Consider the following 14,826-nt stretch of genomic DNA (forward strand, 5'->3'; position numbering starts at 1 on the left):
ACTATCAGTAAAGATCTACAGATGGAGGCAATCTCGCTTCCTATATCAGTCCAATCTGCCAGTTATACCGTACTATCCACCGCATTACGCAGACACAGGAGTCACTGGAACTCTGCCGCACGGGTATAATTATGAAGTGTGCATGACGACTGACTCGAGGAAGAGTGACTGTAAGTTTTCTACACTCGGTGGACAGAATGTTTTAGTAATGGACCCGAGTTTCACTGAGACGATGCAGCACACAATCAAGAAAAATAGCGGTTTGCAAAATGAATATCCGACATCGGTAAGAACAATATTTTATACTTCACAAAACAAACAAACCAACAAATGATATCAAAATATTCTGTAAAAAATTGTGAAAACAAATTTAATAGTAATAATAATAATAATTTGTATTATTACCCCCCCCCCCTTCTTTATTATTCGTTGTCTTGCTAAAACACCAATTTGGATTGATTTCAGGACCACATCTTGGACAGCGCCAGATTGTAGTCTTGACAGTTTAATAAATTAGTTATATACGGTCTAAAACTCTTTCTTTCCATTACTCTTTATTTTTATTCATTTATTTTGACAAACCTTTTGATTCATTCATCTTTTTTTTCTATGTGCAAAAAAATGAGTTTGTTATGATTTTATATGTAGTGCTCGGATTAGACTCACAGGGCCGCTGTTTGTCAACGTAGAACTTTTGTCTGAGTGTATTTTAAACCCTGGCCCATCATCCCATAGTCACAGTGAGAGAGGAAAGGAGGAAACGCTTCCAGATCGCTCAATATTGTCTTGAAACAAATACGACGTTTTGTACTTACTGGAATTTAAAGAACTTGACTTTAATAGTTTCTCTTTACAAGACCTCACTTCGAAATCGGTGAGAACATTTTTTTCTCTGTAGTTTGTCAGTGATATCAAAAAAAAAAAAAAATGCAGGGTCTCGTGATGTGGTACTCGGTATTGTTTTCCGTTGCCATGCTTCACTCGGCACGAGGACAAGTTAGTTACTCAATTCCAGAAGAAATGGCTAAAGGCGCTATTGTGGGAAATATTGCACAAGATTTGGGCTTGGATTTACAACGGCTGAGGTCAGGAAAAGCGCGCATATATACGGGCGACAGTACTGAATATATTGGTCTCAATAAGGACACTGGCTTCCTTCTCATCAAAGAGAAAATGGATCGCGAATCTCTTTGTGCAAAAACGGCCCCGTGCGCTTTGCACCTTCAGCTGATTTTGGAAAACCCCATGGAATTATACACGATTACGGTTGAAATTACTGATATAAACGATAATCCACCCACTTTTCAGAAAAAGCGAGTTGAGTTTGAAATCAGTGAATCCGCTGTAACGGGCGCGAGATTCTTGCTGCAGGGAGCCGTGGATGCGGACGTAGGAGTTAATGATCTTCAAAGCTATTCTCTTAAACCTACGGATCATTTTGTTCTTGAATTGCACAGTCAGGCAAACGGTGATAAAAACGTCGAAATGGTTTTGCAAAGACCTCTTGACAGAGAGAAGAAAGGAGTGGTAACATTGTTGCTAACCGCTTTTGACGGCGGTGATCCGCAGTTGTCTGGAAATGTTCAAATAGATGTTACTGTACTCGATGCTAATGATAATACCCCTGTCTTTACGCAAAAGGTATATAAAGCCATTTTGATTGAAAACGCTGCAAAGGGGTTTAAACTTACCACTGTCAGTGCCACTGACGCAGACGAAGGGCCATATGGTCATGTGACGTACTACGTTGCAAGCAAAGATGATATTGTGCTAAACATGTTTACTATTGATCAGCAAAGTGGAGAGGTAACGTTAAATGGCTTTGTTGACTTTGAAAAAGCAAGTCACTACCAGATTGATATCCAGGCTAAAGATCAAGGGGGGCTTTCTGATTCTTGTAAGCTGATTGTTGATGTGTTGGACATTAATGATAACAAACCAGTGATAAGCTTACTCTCCATGTCAAATTCTGTATCTGAGGACTCCACACCTGGCACAGTTGTTGCTATGATGAAAGTAGATGATGCAGACTCAGGTGTGAATGGCCAGATTCATTGCACAATAAATGAGTATATTCCATTTGCTCTTACATCACCATCTAGCAATTTCATCAGCCTGCGTATAGAGCAGCAACTGGACAGAGAGAGAGATGCTGAATACAATATCAGTGTCACATGCTCTGATCAGGGGGTGCCTGTGCTCTCTAGCAGCACCTCTCTGTTTTTACAGATATCAGATGTAAATGACAATGCTCCTGCATTTGAGAAAAGTCACTATGAGGCCTATGTGCTGGAGAATAACACACCTGGTCTCTCTATATTTACCGTTAAAGCCAGTGATGCTGATTATAATCAGAATGCCCGTGTTTCTTATATTCTAGAAGACAGCACTGTTAATGGAGTCTCTGTCTCATCATATGTGTCAGTTCAACCTGACAGCGGACTGATTACAGCTGTGCGCTCTTTTGATTATGAACAGCTGAAAGATTTTCACTTCCGGGTAAAAGCGCAAGATGGAGGCTCTCCTCCGCTTAGCAGTAACGTGACAGTGAAAATTACTATTAAAGATCAGAATGACAATGCTCCTCAGGTTCTGTATCCAGTACAGACTGGTGCTTCTGTGGTGGCTGAGATTGTGCCTCGTGCTGCAGATGTTGGATATCTGGTCACTAAAGTGGTGGCTGTTGATGTGGACTCTGGACAGAATGCCTGGCTCTCCTATAAACTACAGAAAACTACAGACAGAGCGCTGTTTGAAGTTGGTTTACAGAATGGAGAAATAAGAACTGTGCGACAAGTGACTGATAAAGATGCAGTCAAACAAAAACTCACTGTTGTTGTGGAGGATAATGGACAGCCCTCTCGCTCAGCTGTGGTCTCCATTAACGTGGCTGTGGCTGACAGCTTTCCTGAAGTGCTGTCAGAATTCACTGACTTTACACATGAAAAACAATATGACAACAACCTGACATTTTATTTAATCTTGGCTCTCGCAGTGGTCTCCCTTCTCTTCATAGTTTCAATTATTTCAATAATTTCAGTGAAAATCTACAGATGGAGGCAGAATAAGCTATTTTATAAATCTGGGCCAACTCTACCTGTAATTCCATATTATCCTCCAGTCTACGCAGACGGCACATTACAGCATGTATATAATTATGAAATGTGCGGAACCACTGATTCAAGGATGAGTGACATGAAGTTTGTCAGGCCCTACAGCCAGAACACACTGGTGAGCCAGAGTCGTATGGGGACAATTCAGAGAGAAAAAAAGGAGCAGGAGGATGATGACCTGACTTTAGAGGTGAGACCTTGTTTGATGCTCTAAAATCATCTCATCAGCTTCATGTAATAAGAGCCCAGGATTGTAACACTTTTTTCTTTAATGTCTGTAACTCAAACTGTTATCATGTTCCCACCTTTATTTATTACAGCTTTAAGTTGTTTTAAAACCTTCTACCTAAATAAACTTGCAATAACAATAAAAAAAGAACATTGAACAAATGCATAAAACAGTATAGCAATAAATTCTCTCACAGTTGTGTTCAATGTAGGTCTATACAATGTGCCATTTTGTGCAGTCTTTGTTAGTCCAGTAGAAGTACACTTGAAATTAGTTTATATTTATTAATTTGTATTTTAGGTGAATGTTTTGAGGAGATGATATATCAAATTAGACAAGAGAATCTGCTAAATAAGTTGTGTTCTGTTAACTACGTACATTTACTTAATTGCAAATCAAATAGTAAAGCAAAAGTGAAATGCTGGTTTACATAAAGCAAGATCATATATATATATATATATATAAAATAATTTTTTTTACACCATGTTACATGCTGCTGTCACTCCAGAAAGATGATGGTCAAGTATGATATGATTTCACCACTGTTAAAATTAGTCCACTTGGAAATTATTGTTTACCCTTATACTCTGTAGTTTCCAAATCTATGTGACTTTCTTTTGTGGAACTTAAGAGAAGATATTTTAAATAAAAAATAAATAAAATAAAAATTTAAGAAAAGAAATAAAAAAAATAAATAAATACATACATACATAAATAAGAAAAATATATTGTTAAATTATTGTTATCTGGGGTAATATCCTTTCATTAATTATTTAAAACAACTAGTTAATCTGTCACAATCCTCATATTACCAGAGTGCATAACCTTTTATATGAAATGTTTAACTATTTTAAAGTTTAAGTCATTGATAGTATATATATATATATATATATATATATATATATAATTTTTTTTTTTTTTTTTTTTTTTTTTCTCGAAGTACTGTATTTGGACTCTAAGTGCCGCTGTTCAACATATTAAGCAAGTGTGTGTTTTTATCCCTCCTCTTAACAAAACCCAAAGCACTGGCATAAATTTATACATCATCAACCGCTTGCCCTGGATACTATATAACAACCAAATCACGTTTACCTTGATCGCCAATTACTTTAACCCACATGAAGACGCAATTTGTTGGAAACATAATTCATCGCACAGTTTGCTTTTAATGCTTCTGCTCGGTCTTTGTTGATCAAAAATGAAGTCGGAAGGAAAAGGCTGTTATTGTGGATCACTATTCTTCTATATGTGCGCGGTAGCTTTATTTTCCCCTTGCGTGACCGGACAGATTCGTTATTCTATACCTGAGGAAATGTCAGTGGGCTCATTTGTGGGAAATATTGCCTCAGACCTCGGGCTTGAGCCGAAAAGACTGATTTCAGGAAAAGCGCGTGTTTTCACCGCGGACAGCAGTGAGTACATTGGACTGGACAAGGAGAACGGACATCTGGTTGTTAAGAATAAAATAGACAGAGAAGAGCTATGCGGAGAGATATCTGCCTGTAGTGTGAGTTTTGATGTCATTTTTGAGAATCCGATGGAGCTTTATCGAGTTACGGTTGACATACAGGATATAAATGACAACAGCCCAGTTTTTCCGAAATCTCAAATTGAACAAGAAATTAGCGAATTAGCAGTTTTAGGTGCGCGATTTCCATTAGAGAGCGCAATAGATCCAGACGTGGGAGTGAACACGCTACAGAAATATACTCTTCAACCCACCGATCATTTTAAGCTTAATGTTCAGAATGGTGATGACGGTAGTAAAACCGTAGAGATGGTTCTTCATTCTCCTCTCGATAGAGAAAAGAAGAACCATCATAATTTAATTCTGACAGCTTTCGATGGTGGAAAACCACAAAGGTCCACAACTGTGCAGATTAATATTAATGTTCTTGATGGAAATGATAATGCGCCCGTGTTTAGCCAGTCGTCCTATAGAACATCAGTTGTTGAAAACGCTCCTAAAAGCACAGTCGTGACTAGAGTCAGTGCGACCGATGCTGATGAGTCTAGTCACGGCATTCAGTATTATTTTGAGCACACGTCTTCTACGGTGAAAGCTTTGTTCTCCATTGATGCGGATTCTGGTGAGGTTAAAGTCATAGGTGATATAGATTATGAAAAACACAAGCAGTTTAAAATCAAAGTCAAAGCTAAAGATCACGGAGGTTTGACTGACTCGAGTGATATAATTATTGACATCATTGACGTAAACGATAACACGCCCAAAATTACAATTATGTCTTTTTCTAGTGCAGTATCTGAAGACGCAGCACCTGGAACTGTTATAGCAATGATAAATATTCAAGATCTGGATTCAGGTGACAACAGTAAAATTACATGTTCAATTGATTTGAACTCTCCATTTAAAATCATATCATCGTTAACTAATTATTACAACCTGTTGACATACTCAGAACTAGACAGGGAACAAACAGGAGAGTATAATATCACTATAACTGCTGTGGATGGGGGAAACCCACCTTTTTCCAGTAAAGTAATTTTGAACCTTAAGATATCTGATGTGAATGATCACACACCTCAGTTTGAACAGGAATCATATACTGCCTTTATAGCTGAAAATAACCCTCCATCTACAACTATTCTGACTGTCAAAGCAGTCGACTTGGACTGGGGGCCAAATGCGAAGGTTTCATATTTTATTATCGATGGAGACTTGAACGGAGCATCTCTGACATCTTACATCTCCATAAATTCAGAGAGTGGTGTGATCTACGCAGAAAAATCATTTGATTATGAACAGCTGAAATCATTCAAAATGCAAGTAAAAGCTCAAGATGGGGGCTCTCCTCCTTTATCCAACAACATGACTGTAAACATTGTTATTCAAGATCAGAATGACAATGCTCCTCAGGTTCTGTATCCAGTACAGACTGGTGCTTCTGTGGTGGCTGAGATTGTGCCTCGTGCTGCAGAGGTTGGATATCTGGTCACTAAAGTGGTGGCTATTGATGTGGACTCTGGACAGAATGCCTGGCTCTCCTATAAACTACAGAAAGCTACAGACAGAGCGCTGTTTGAAGTGGGTTTACAGAATGGAGAAATAAGAACTGTGCGACAAGTGACTGATAAAGATGCAGTCAAACAAAAACTCACTGTTGTTGTGCAGGATAATGGACAGCCCTCTCGCTCAGCTGTGGTCTCCATTAACGTGGCTGTGGCTGACAGCTTTCCTGAAGTGCTGTCAGAGTTCACAGACTTTATGCAAGGAAAACAATATGACGACAACCTGACTTTTTATTTAATCTTGGCTCTCGCAGTGGTCTCCCTGCTCTTCATAGTCTCAATTATATCAATAATTTCAGTGAAAATCTACAGATGGAGGCAGAATAAGCTATTTTATAAATCTGGGTCAAATCTTCCTGTAATTCCTAATTATCCTCCAGTCTACGCAGACGGCACGTTACAACATGTGTATAATTATGAAATGTGCGGAACCACTGATTCAAGGATGAGTGACATGAAGTTTGTCAGGCCCTACAGTCAGAACACACTGGTGAGCCAGAGTCGTATGGGGACAGTTCAGAGAGTAAAGAAGGAGCAGGAGGATGATGACCTGACTTTAGAGGTGAGATTCTCATAAGTGCTCATTACAACAGCAGGAGTTTAAAGCTTGAGGTGTTGTAATGATGTATCTACTTTTTTTTTTTTTTAAGATAAACAGCAAGTAATTTACTTAAAGCACTATATGTAAGCAGAGGTTGATATCTATTGTTTTGTTTTGAGAAACTAGACTACTAGTTCAGTTCCTTAAACATCACAATATTGTGACAGACTCTTTTCCACTCACAAACACTCTGCTACTCTGTTGACACATTTGATCTTTCTCATGCGTTCATGAAGAGATGATGTGCATTTATTTAAAATGTATAGCAATACATACAAAACAATTTAATTGCAATACAAATACGTATTTTAACAACTTCTGTGTGGCCGCTTTAACACAAAACTGAATACAACATTAAAAAGTAGTTGTCCAGATGTTAGCTGGATTTGCCATTACGATTTCTCAATTTTTATACTTTTCCCTGTGCTAGAGATTCCATGGAGCTGCAATTATGGATCAGTATGTCAGGGTTCTGTAATACTGCAATTATTCATATGCCATTGCTGCTATTTTTGTGTTGTGATTTATGCAAGTTTAAAACATTGAAATGTTTTCTAGAAGGCACTTATTGATGCAGTGTATATGTATTTTTACCACATTTATCAGTTTTGAATATACGCTACATCATCTGAAACAAAATCAAATTACTCTTTAGGTCATAGTGCTGTCAACCCATTCTCACTCCAAAGGCGTCAAAAACGTACTCGGTTACTAAACGTAACCTCGGTTCTCTCTAGAAGAGCGAACGAGTACTGCTTCGCGCCCTTCTTGCCACTTCCCGCCAAAACGGGTGTGGCCCAACCTATAAAAGGAGCTCGAAAAGGCTGACTCACCTGATTTATTTCATCGCCGAAGCGAACCAGAGTGAATCGTGCGCACGGCAGAGAACGCAGTACTCGTTTCGCTCTTCTAGAGAGAACCGAGGTTACGTTTAGTAACCGAGTACGTTCTCTTAAGAGAGCTCTCTCGTACTGCGTCTTAGCTAAGACGCTACGGGAACCCAATGTAAAACGCCGTGCGCGCAGGGATCACACACCAATAAACCTGAAGCAACGCCCAGGATTTACAGTGCACAGTCACCTGAGGGACTCACAGAGAGTCCAGGACAGAAAAGGGAAAAAGCCCTCCGTCCTATATCTAGCAGCATCCGTAGATGCGGCAATATGACATCACACAGCCGAGGCAAGGCCTGACCAATGTGGCAATGCGGGTCTTACGCAATACTGCCCATGTAACAGTCGGCAGCGCATAGCGCTCGTGAACTCAGAATTCCCCTCAGGGCCCTGATTTCGACTATACTGACAACAGCCTTGCTTGCAAGGCGGGGACCTCCAGGTTATAGAACCTGATAAATGTAGACGGCGAGGCCCAACCTGCCGCCATACATATATCCTGCAAGGAGATCCCAGTAGACCACACCCACGACGAGGCGACACCTCTTGTGGAGTGTGCTCTGACGGCCAACGGGCACTGAAGGCCCCTGGAAGCGTAAGCTAACGCTATGGCGTCAACTATCCATCTGGATAGAGTCTGTCTCGAAACAGCCATTCCCTTGGAACGTCCACCGAACGAGACAAACAGCTGCTCCGTCTGCCGAAAGGCAGCAGAGCGAGACACATAAGCTCTTACAACCCTGACAGGGCAAAGAAGACTCGAGTCTCCATCCTCCCCTGACACCGGCAGGGCAGACAGGGCAATAACTTGAGCCCGAAACGGTGTGTTGAGGGATTTCGGCACATAACCGTGCTTAGGTTTGAGTATGACCCTTGAGTCATTGGGCCCAAACTCCAAGCACGACTGGCTCACCGAGAGCGCGTGCAAATCACCCACACGCTTCACAGAAGCGAGAGCCAACAAGAATACTGTCTTGAACGACAGATGCTGAAGGCTAACCGATTGGATAGGCTCAAAAGGGGGACCCTTCAAGGCCTCCAAAACCACCGCGAGGTCCCACATAGGGACTGACGGAGGTCTGGGAGGATTCAGCCTCCTAGCTCCTCTGAGGAACCGGATGACTAAATCGTTCCTTCCTATTGACTGACCGGACGCCATTTCAGAAAATGCCGCGATGGCCGCCACATAAACTTTGAGCGTGGATGGGGCTCTGCCCTTATCCAACAGCTCCTGTAGGAAGGAGAGGACCTCCGTCACCTCACAACTAAGGGGTGAATAACCTCGAGCTGTGCACCAGCTGGAGAACACCGACCACTTCGAGGCATACAGACGTCGTGTCGACGGAGCTCTAGCCTGAGTGATGGTATTTAGCACTCCCACTGCGAGATCAGCGGGTAACCGTTGAGCGCCCACACATGGAGGGACCACAACTCCGGTTGAGGGTGCCAAATCGAGCCCCTGGCCTGCGAGAGGAGGTCCCTCCTCAACGGTACCGGCCATGGGGCGACATCTGCTAACTGCATCAAATCTGGGAACCATGGTTGGTTCTTCCAAAGAGGTGCTACAAGCAGTATTGAACATCTCGTTTCTCTCACCCGTTCTATCACCTGCGGAAGGAGGGAGACGGGAGGGAACACATAAAGCGGGCAGCACGGCCATCTCCGTGACAGCGCGCTTTCGTTCTTGGAAAAGAACGCGGGGCAGTGAGCGTTTTCGTGGGACGCAAAGAGGTCCACCTCCGCCATGCCAAATCTCTCCCACAACAGCCGGACTGTTTGCGGGTGTAGAGACCATTCGCCCGTAGGAACATTGCCTCTGGACAGCCTGTCTGGACCCAGATTCTGCAGTCCAGGCACATGCACTGCTCTCAGCGAGCGCACGTTGCGCTGAGCCCAAACCAGGAGGCGTTCCGTCAGTCTGCACAGGTTTCGGGACCTGAGACCGCTCTGGCGATTTATGTAGGACACCACGGACATGTTGTCCGCACGGACTACGACGTGGTGATCCTTGATATGGGGACAAAAGCGCGTCAGCGCGTTCTCCACTGCCAGCATTTCCATGCAGTTGATATGATGGAGCTTTTCCCGTTCTGACCATAGGCCAAAGGACGGTCTGCCTTCGAGCAGCGCTCCCCATCCCGAAGTGGAGGCATCCGTCGACACCATTTTCACACTCGGGGAAGTCCCCAGGCTTACACCTGATCGGTACCAGCCGTTCGCTGTCCAAGGTGCTAGAGCCACAACACAGCTCTGATCAACCTTGAAATGCAGCCGGCCAGACGCCCACGCTCTGCGCGGCACCCGAGCCTTCAGCCAGAACTGCAGGGGGTGAATGCGGAGCAGGCCCAGCCGCAGAACCGGAGATGCTGAGGCCATGAGACCCAGCATCTTTTGACAGTGTTTGAGCGACACGGTCGCGCCGCAGCGGAAAGAACTCGCTGCGCGCTGAATGCCCATCGCGCGCTGTGGTGACAGCCGCGCCGTCATGGAACACGAGTTCAGAACTATACCCAGAAACAGGATCGTCTGACTGGGGTTCAGCGAACTCTTCGCCCAATTGACACTGAGGCCGAGCTTCTCGAGGTGATCGAGTAAAACGGCCCTGTGGTCCACGAGCTCCGCTCGTGATCGGGCCAGAACCAGCCAGTCGTCCAAATAATTCAGCACTCGTATGCCTCTGAGTCTGAGAGGAGCGAGCGCTGCATCCATGCACCTCGTAAACGTACGAGGAGCCACGGAGGACTGTAAACTGGTATGCCTGGCCCTCGAAGGCGAATCTCAAATATTGCCTGTGGTTTGACGCTATCTGTATTTGAAAATACGCGTCCCTCAGATCTATTGACATGAACCAGTCCCCTCTGCGAATCTGCGCGAGGAGTTTCCTGGTCGTAAGCATTTTGAAACTGCGTTTCATCAATGCCTTGTTCAGCTGTCTTAGATCCAGTATGGGCCTGAGACCCCGTCTCTCTTGGGCACCAGAAAGTATCTGCTGTACAGCCCCGCCCTCGCTTTGAGTTTGAGACACAGGCTCTACAGCCCCTTTGCTCAACAGTTTTGATATTTCGGCCCGAAGTATGTGTGCTACTTCTGTTTTGACCGTAGTTTCGACGCACGCTGAAAAGCGCGGAGGGCGTCGAAAAAAACTGTAGCGAGTAGCCTCTCTTTATAATGCCTAGCACCCAATCCGAAACCCCTGGAAGCGCTGACCATGCATCTGCATGAATGGCTAAGGGCTGGATGTGAAGCGCGCTCTGTTGACCGGGCAACGGCGGCGCTCGGGTGTGCTGCACACTTGAAGCGGGGAGCGCGCTGATCACAGCGGGCAGATCGCTCCTCCTCGACCCCGTCCAGGCGCTTAACCGACTGGGGGAAGGCTGAGCAGGTCCCGTGGGACTCGATATGTCTGCGAGTGACTGTGGGCTGCATATGCCACTTTCAACTCGCTGTCTGCCTGTGCAGAGCGTACGTGCACGGGCCTCGTTTTTACAGAAGCCACGCGCCGTATGTGACATAGTGTATGTGGGCACTGGGGAGTGGGCACGTTTACTATGCGGCGTGCTCGACCGATCTGTGTCGATCTTATGTGCGCGAGCCCTCTGTGCAGGGCTGTGCTTACATGTGGAGATGGGCACTGAGGAGTGGGCATCGTCACTGCATTTATAGCACCATCGGCCGTGGCCGGACGAGCGTGCACGGGTTTTTTTTTTTTTTTTTTTTTTTTAAAGAAACCACATGACGCGTGTGACATAGTAATTGTGGGCACTGAGGAGTGGGAACGCTTACTATGCAGTGTGCGCGATCGACTTGAGTCGCTTTTATGGTCGCAGGCCCTGTGTGCAGGGCTGTGCTTACATGTGGAGATGGGCACTGAGGAGTGGGCATCGTCACTACATTTATAGCACCATCGGCCGTGGCCGGACGAACGTGCACGGGTTTCGTTTTTACAGAAACCACATGACGCGTGTGACATAGTGATTGTGGGCACTGAGGAGTGGGCACGTCTACTATGTAGTGCGCGTGATCGACTTGAGTCGCTTTTATGGGCGCGAGCCCTGTGTGAAGGGCTGTGCTTATATGTGGAGATGGGCACTGAGCAGTGGGCATTGTCACTACATTTATAGCACCATCGGCCGTGGCCGGGACACCAGAAATTACACCTTTTTCGGGAAATATCTGGGTCACAAACAGTCACAATCTCTGGAACTGAAACAGCGGCGCGCTTAGGTGTGAGCCCGGCCACAGCGGAACTCGTACACCGGCGCTTCGATGAAGCAGCCATCGTGTGTAGTGCCGACGCAGCATCATGCAGCATGCGTAGATGGCTTTCCTAGGATGGCTTCGGGGCTCCCGGCCTCACCGTAATCCTATGCCGCGGTCCCCGCGGCGCGGGGCGACAACCGGTAGAGCGAGAACGGGGGTCTCGAGCTGCGTTGCTGAAGCTGTTGTGATAATGGCTTTTGTGTGCAGGCAAGCGGGCAACTGTGCAGGCTTGCGCATTGCAGAAAACGCTGAGACAGTCACAATTCCTGGAACTGAAACAGCGGCGCGCTTGGGTGAGAGCTCGGCCACAGCGGAACTCGTACACCTGCGCTTCGATGAAGCAGCCATCATTAGTAGTGCCGACGCAGCGTCACACAGCAGGCTTTAGACTGCAACACCGCTTTTGCCGCCGTCCAGCAGAGGGCGGACAAAGGTGCGTCGCTATCGCCTGTTCCACCGGCGGAAGTGAGTGGTAGTTCCTGTTTTTAGCATCATCAGTGTGGAGAATGCTAGTGAGACAGACGAACGAGTTCGCGCTGAATATGGAGCGTTCCAAGCCTTCGCCACCTCTTCGTGAAGCTCAGGAAGAAATGAGGCGGGCTTTGAGAAGTACGCTCATCCGAAAGGGAAATACCATCCAGCCGGGAACGAGAGGGGGGGGCGCTGGTGCAAACCACTCGCGGCCGAGACTCATCGTGGCCAACACGAGCATTCGCCCCGGCTCCTTCTCGATGTCAGCTCGTCTGCTGGGCTTCTGAGCAGAAGGCGCGAGATCCTCGGAGCTCGCCCAGCCCTCACTGCCCGAAGCTAGCAGAGAGCGCGTGTCCTCTTCCTCCGACGCGGCCCTGAGATCGACTTCCTCGGACAACGCGCCGGCAAACAGCGGGCGCTACCCACCGGGAAGCGATGCAGGGGGGGCCGGTGAAGCAGGGCGAACCGGCGAGCTCCTTTGAGCTGAAGACGGTTCCGGAATCCGCTGGAAGCGATGCTTTTACGGCGCCTCAGCGCAGCGGAGAATGCAGGCTCAGAGAAAAAGGCCAGGCGAGTCCTCAGAGTCACCATGGCAACAGCTCGCAGTGGGGGCATCCGCCGTCAGCGAGCACGAGCGTTGCATGATCTTCACCCAGGCAGGAGACACAGATGACGTACCGGTCTCCCTCGCTGAGTGGGGCTCTGACGAGCCGCAGGAAGGCATCTTAAAAAAGACACGACTCTTTTACGAGTGTGTGTCGCAGGGCGAACACACACACACATAAAGAACAGCTTGGATATAACAGAATTGAAAGGATATAGGCGCCGGATAGCGCAGCAGGAACGGCAGTGGAAGGCGAAGTTCGAGCTCCTTTTATAGGTTGGGCCACACCCGTTTTGGCGGGAAGTGGCAAGAAGGGCGCGAAGCGCCCTTATTGGTCTGATGTTGCATCAGCCCGCGCTCAATAGGCTGTGCAGTTGCCGCAGAACAAGCCAATGAGCGAACGAGCCGTCTCGCCTATGGCTGTGTACTGCTGCAAATGCGCTTTACAAAAATACAAAATTAAGGATAATTTTTTGCTTCAGTATTTCGTGAAAAGAGACTTTTCCCGTAGCGTCTTAGCTAAGACGCAGTACGAGAGAGCCCTCGTAAGAGAACCGAAGCATGGTCAAGCGCCCCTAGCGTCACTTTTATGACGCCAAATGTGCCTCTCCGCGTCGCAGTTTCGATGCACTACGACCTTCATTGCTTTCAGTGGGAAACTTTTGGCGTCAGAATTTCGACGCGAGGACATGAGATGTTTATCGCTATGAAATCACGTTCAAGAAGTCTCATTCTGCACACATCGCGATACTTGCCATCAGTTCCACAGTTTGGGTGAGTAGTCGTAAATACACTCTTTTAATGCCTTTTATAAAATGTATTCTGTCTTCTTTATTAATCAGATTAGCGCCATATGTTTAATCGCTGTATTATATCGGTCATCCGGGCTGTCTTTGAGTTTCATTGTGTTTAAAGAAATGAACACAGCTGCTAATTAGTGTGATTAAACTCTATGCGTCACGTGACGTGCCAAAGACCTTTGATCCGTTTTATATTAATTTCAGGTTCAATGATGTAAGTTGTATTTGTAGGAAATGGTAGTCACGACACTTACAATAGTAATCAATTAAAATTGAAGTTAAAACACAGTAAACGGGACATTTACCATGTTTTTACCACAGTAACTGTAGTTTTACTATGGTATATTAAAAATCAATACAACAATACAATAATCACCGAACCAGCTACTGTATGTTTGTATCACTGTAATGTTAGTGTTTTAATGTGTTTTTATATGACAGATATCACAGTAATCATATGTTCTGTACCATGCTTTTAATACCTTTTAATGTAAATCCAAAAAAATAAAACAAATTAAAAATAAATAAATAATAAAAAAAAAATATTTTTCCATCTTGCAGTTCATTCATATCAGTTTATATCTAAACATTTTGCTCACAGATCATTATTAACATTCTGTATATAATTCAATTTAATTTTCTCTCCCCTTTTTTATTATTTTTATTTTTATTTTTAGCTGAAAAGACGTAAAAGCAGTCAGCCCAGTCGTGTTTCTGGAGAGGTATTCCTTCAGAAATGGAGAAGACAGAAAGCTGCGGAGGCAGACATTTGCAGCAGTAAGTCTGTGATAGTTTGTCCCTTTTATTAAACATTCCTGCTGTTAT

The 14,826-nt window shown here is 45.1% G+C and overlaps 2 protein-coding genes across 7 annotated transcripts in view; both read left to right on the plus strand.

Moving 5' to 3' along the window:
- Window positions 1-14,826, plus strand: part of LOC132132883 (protocadherin gamma-C5-like) — a 94,514-nt gene that overhangs the window by 31,704 nt on the left and 47,984 nt on the right. Inside the window, exon 1 of one of the 6 annotated variants that reach the window (XM_059545434.1) lies at window positions 4,866-6,934. The exons of 4 other annotated variants lie outside the window; for them this stretch is intronic. In XM_059545434.1, coding sequence (XP_059401417.1) covers window positions 4,880-6,934 — 2,055 coding nt within the window. In that variant the 5' untranslated portion in view covers window positions 4,866-4,879. Of the gene's footprint in view, window positions 1-4,865; window positions 6,935-14,826 lie in introns of those variants that run through there. One more of the 6 variants, XM_059545435.1, reaches the window with a different exon arrangement.
- Window positions 695-3,492, plus strand: LOC132132825 (protocadherin gamma-A11-like). The gene has a single exon (XM_059545356.1). The coding sequence runs from the start codon at window positions 928-930 to the stop codon at window positions 3,325-3,327; it is 2,400 nt and encodes a 799-aa protein (XP_059401339.1). The 5' UTR covers window positions 695-927; the 3' UTR covers window positions 3,328-3,492.

This window comes from Carassius carassius, chromosome 49 (assembly GCF_963082965.1).
Source record: "Carassius carassius chromosome 49, fCarCar2.1, whole genome shotgun sequence".
NCBI lineage: Eukaryota > Metazoa > Chordata > Actinopteri > Cypriniformes > Cyprinidae > Carassius > Carassius carassius.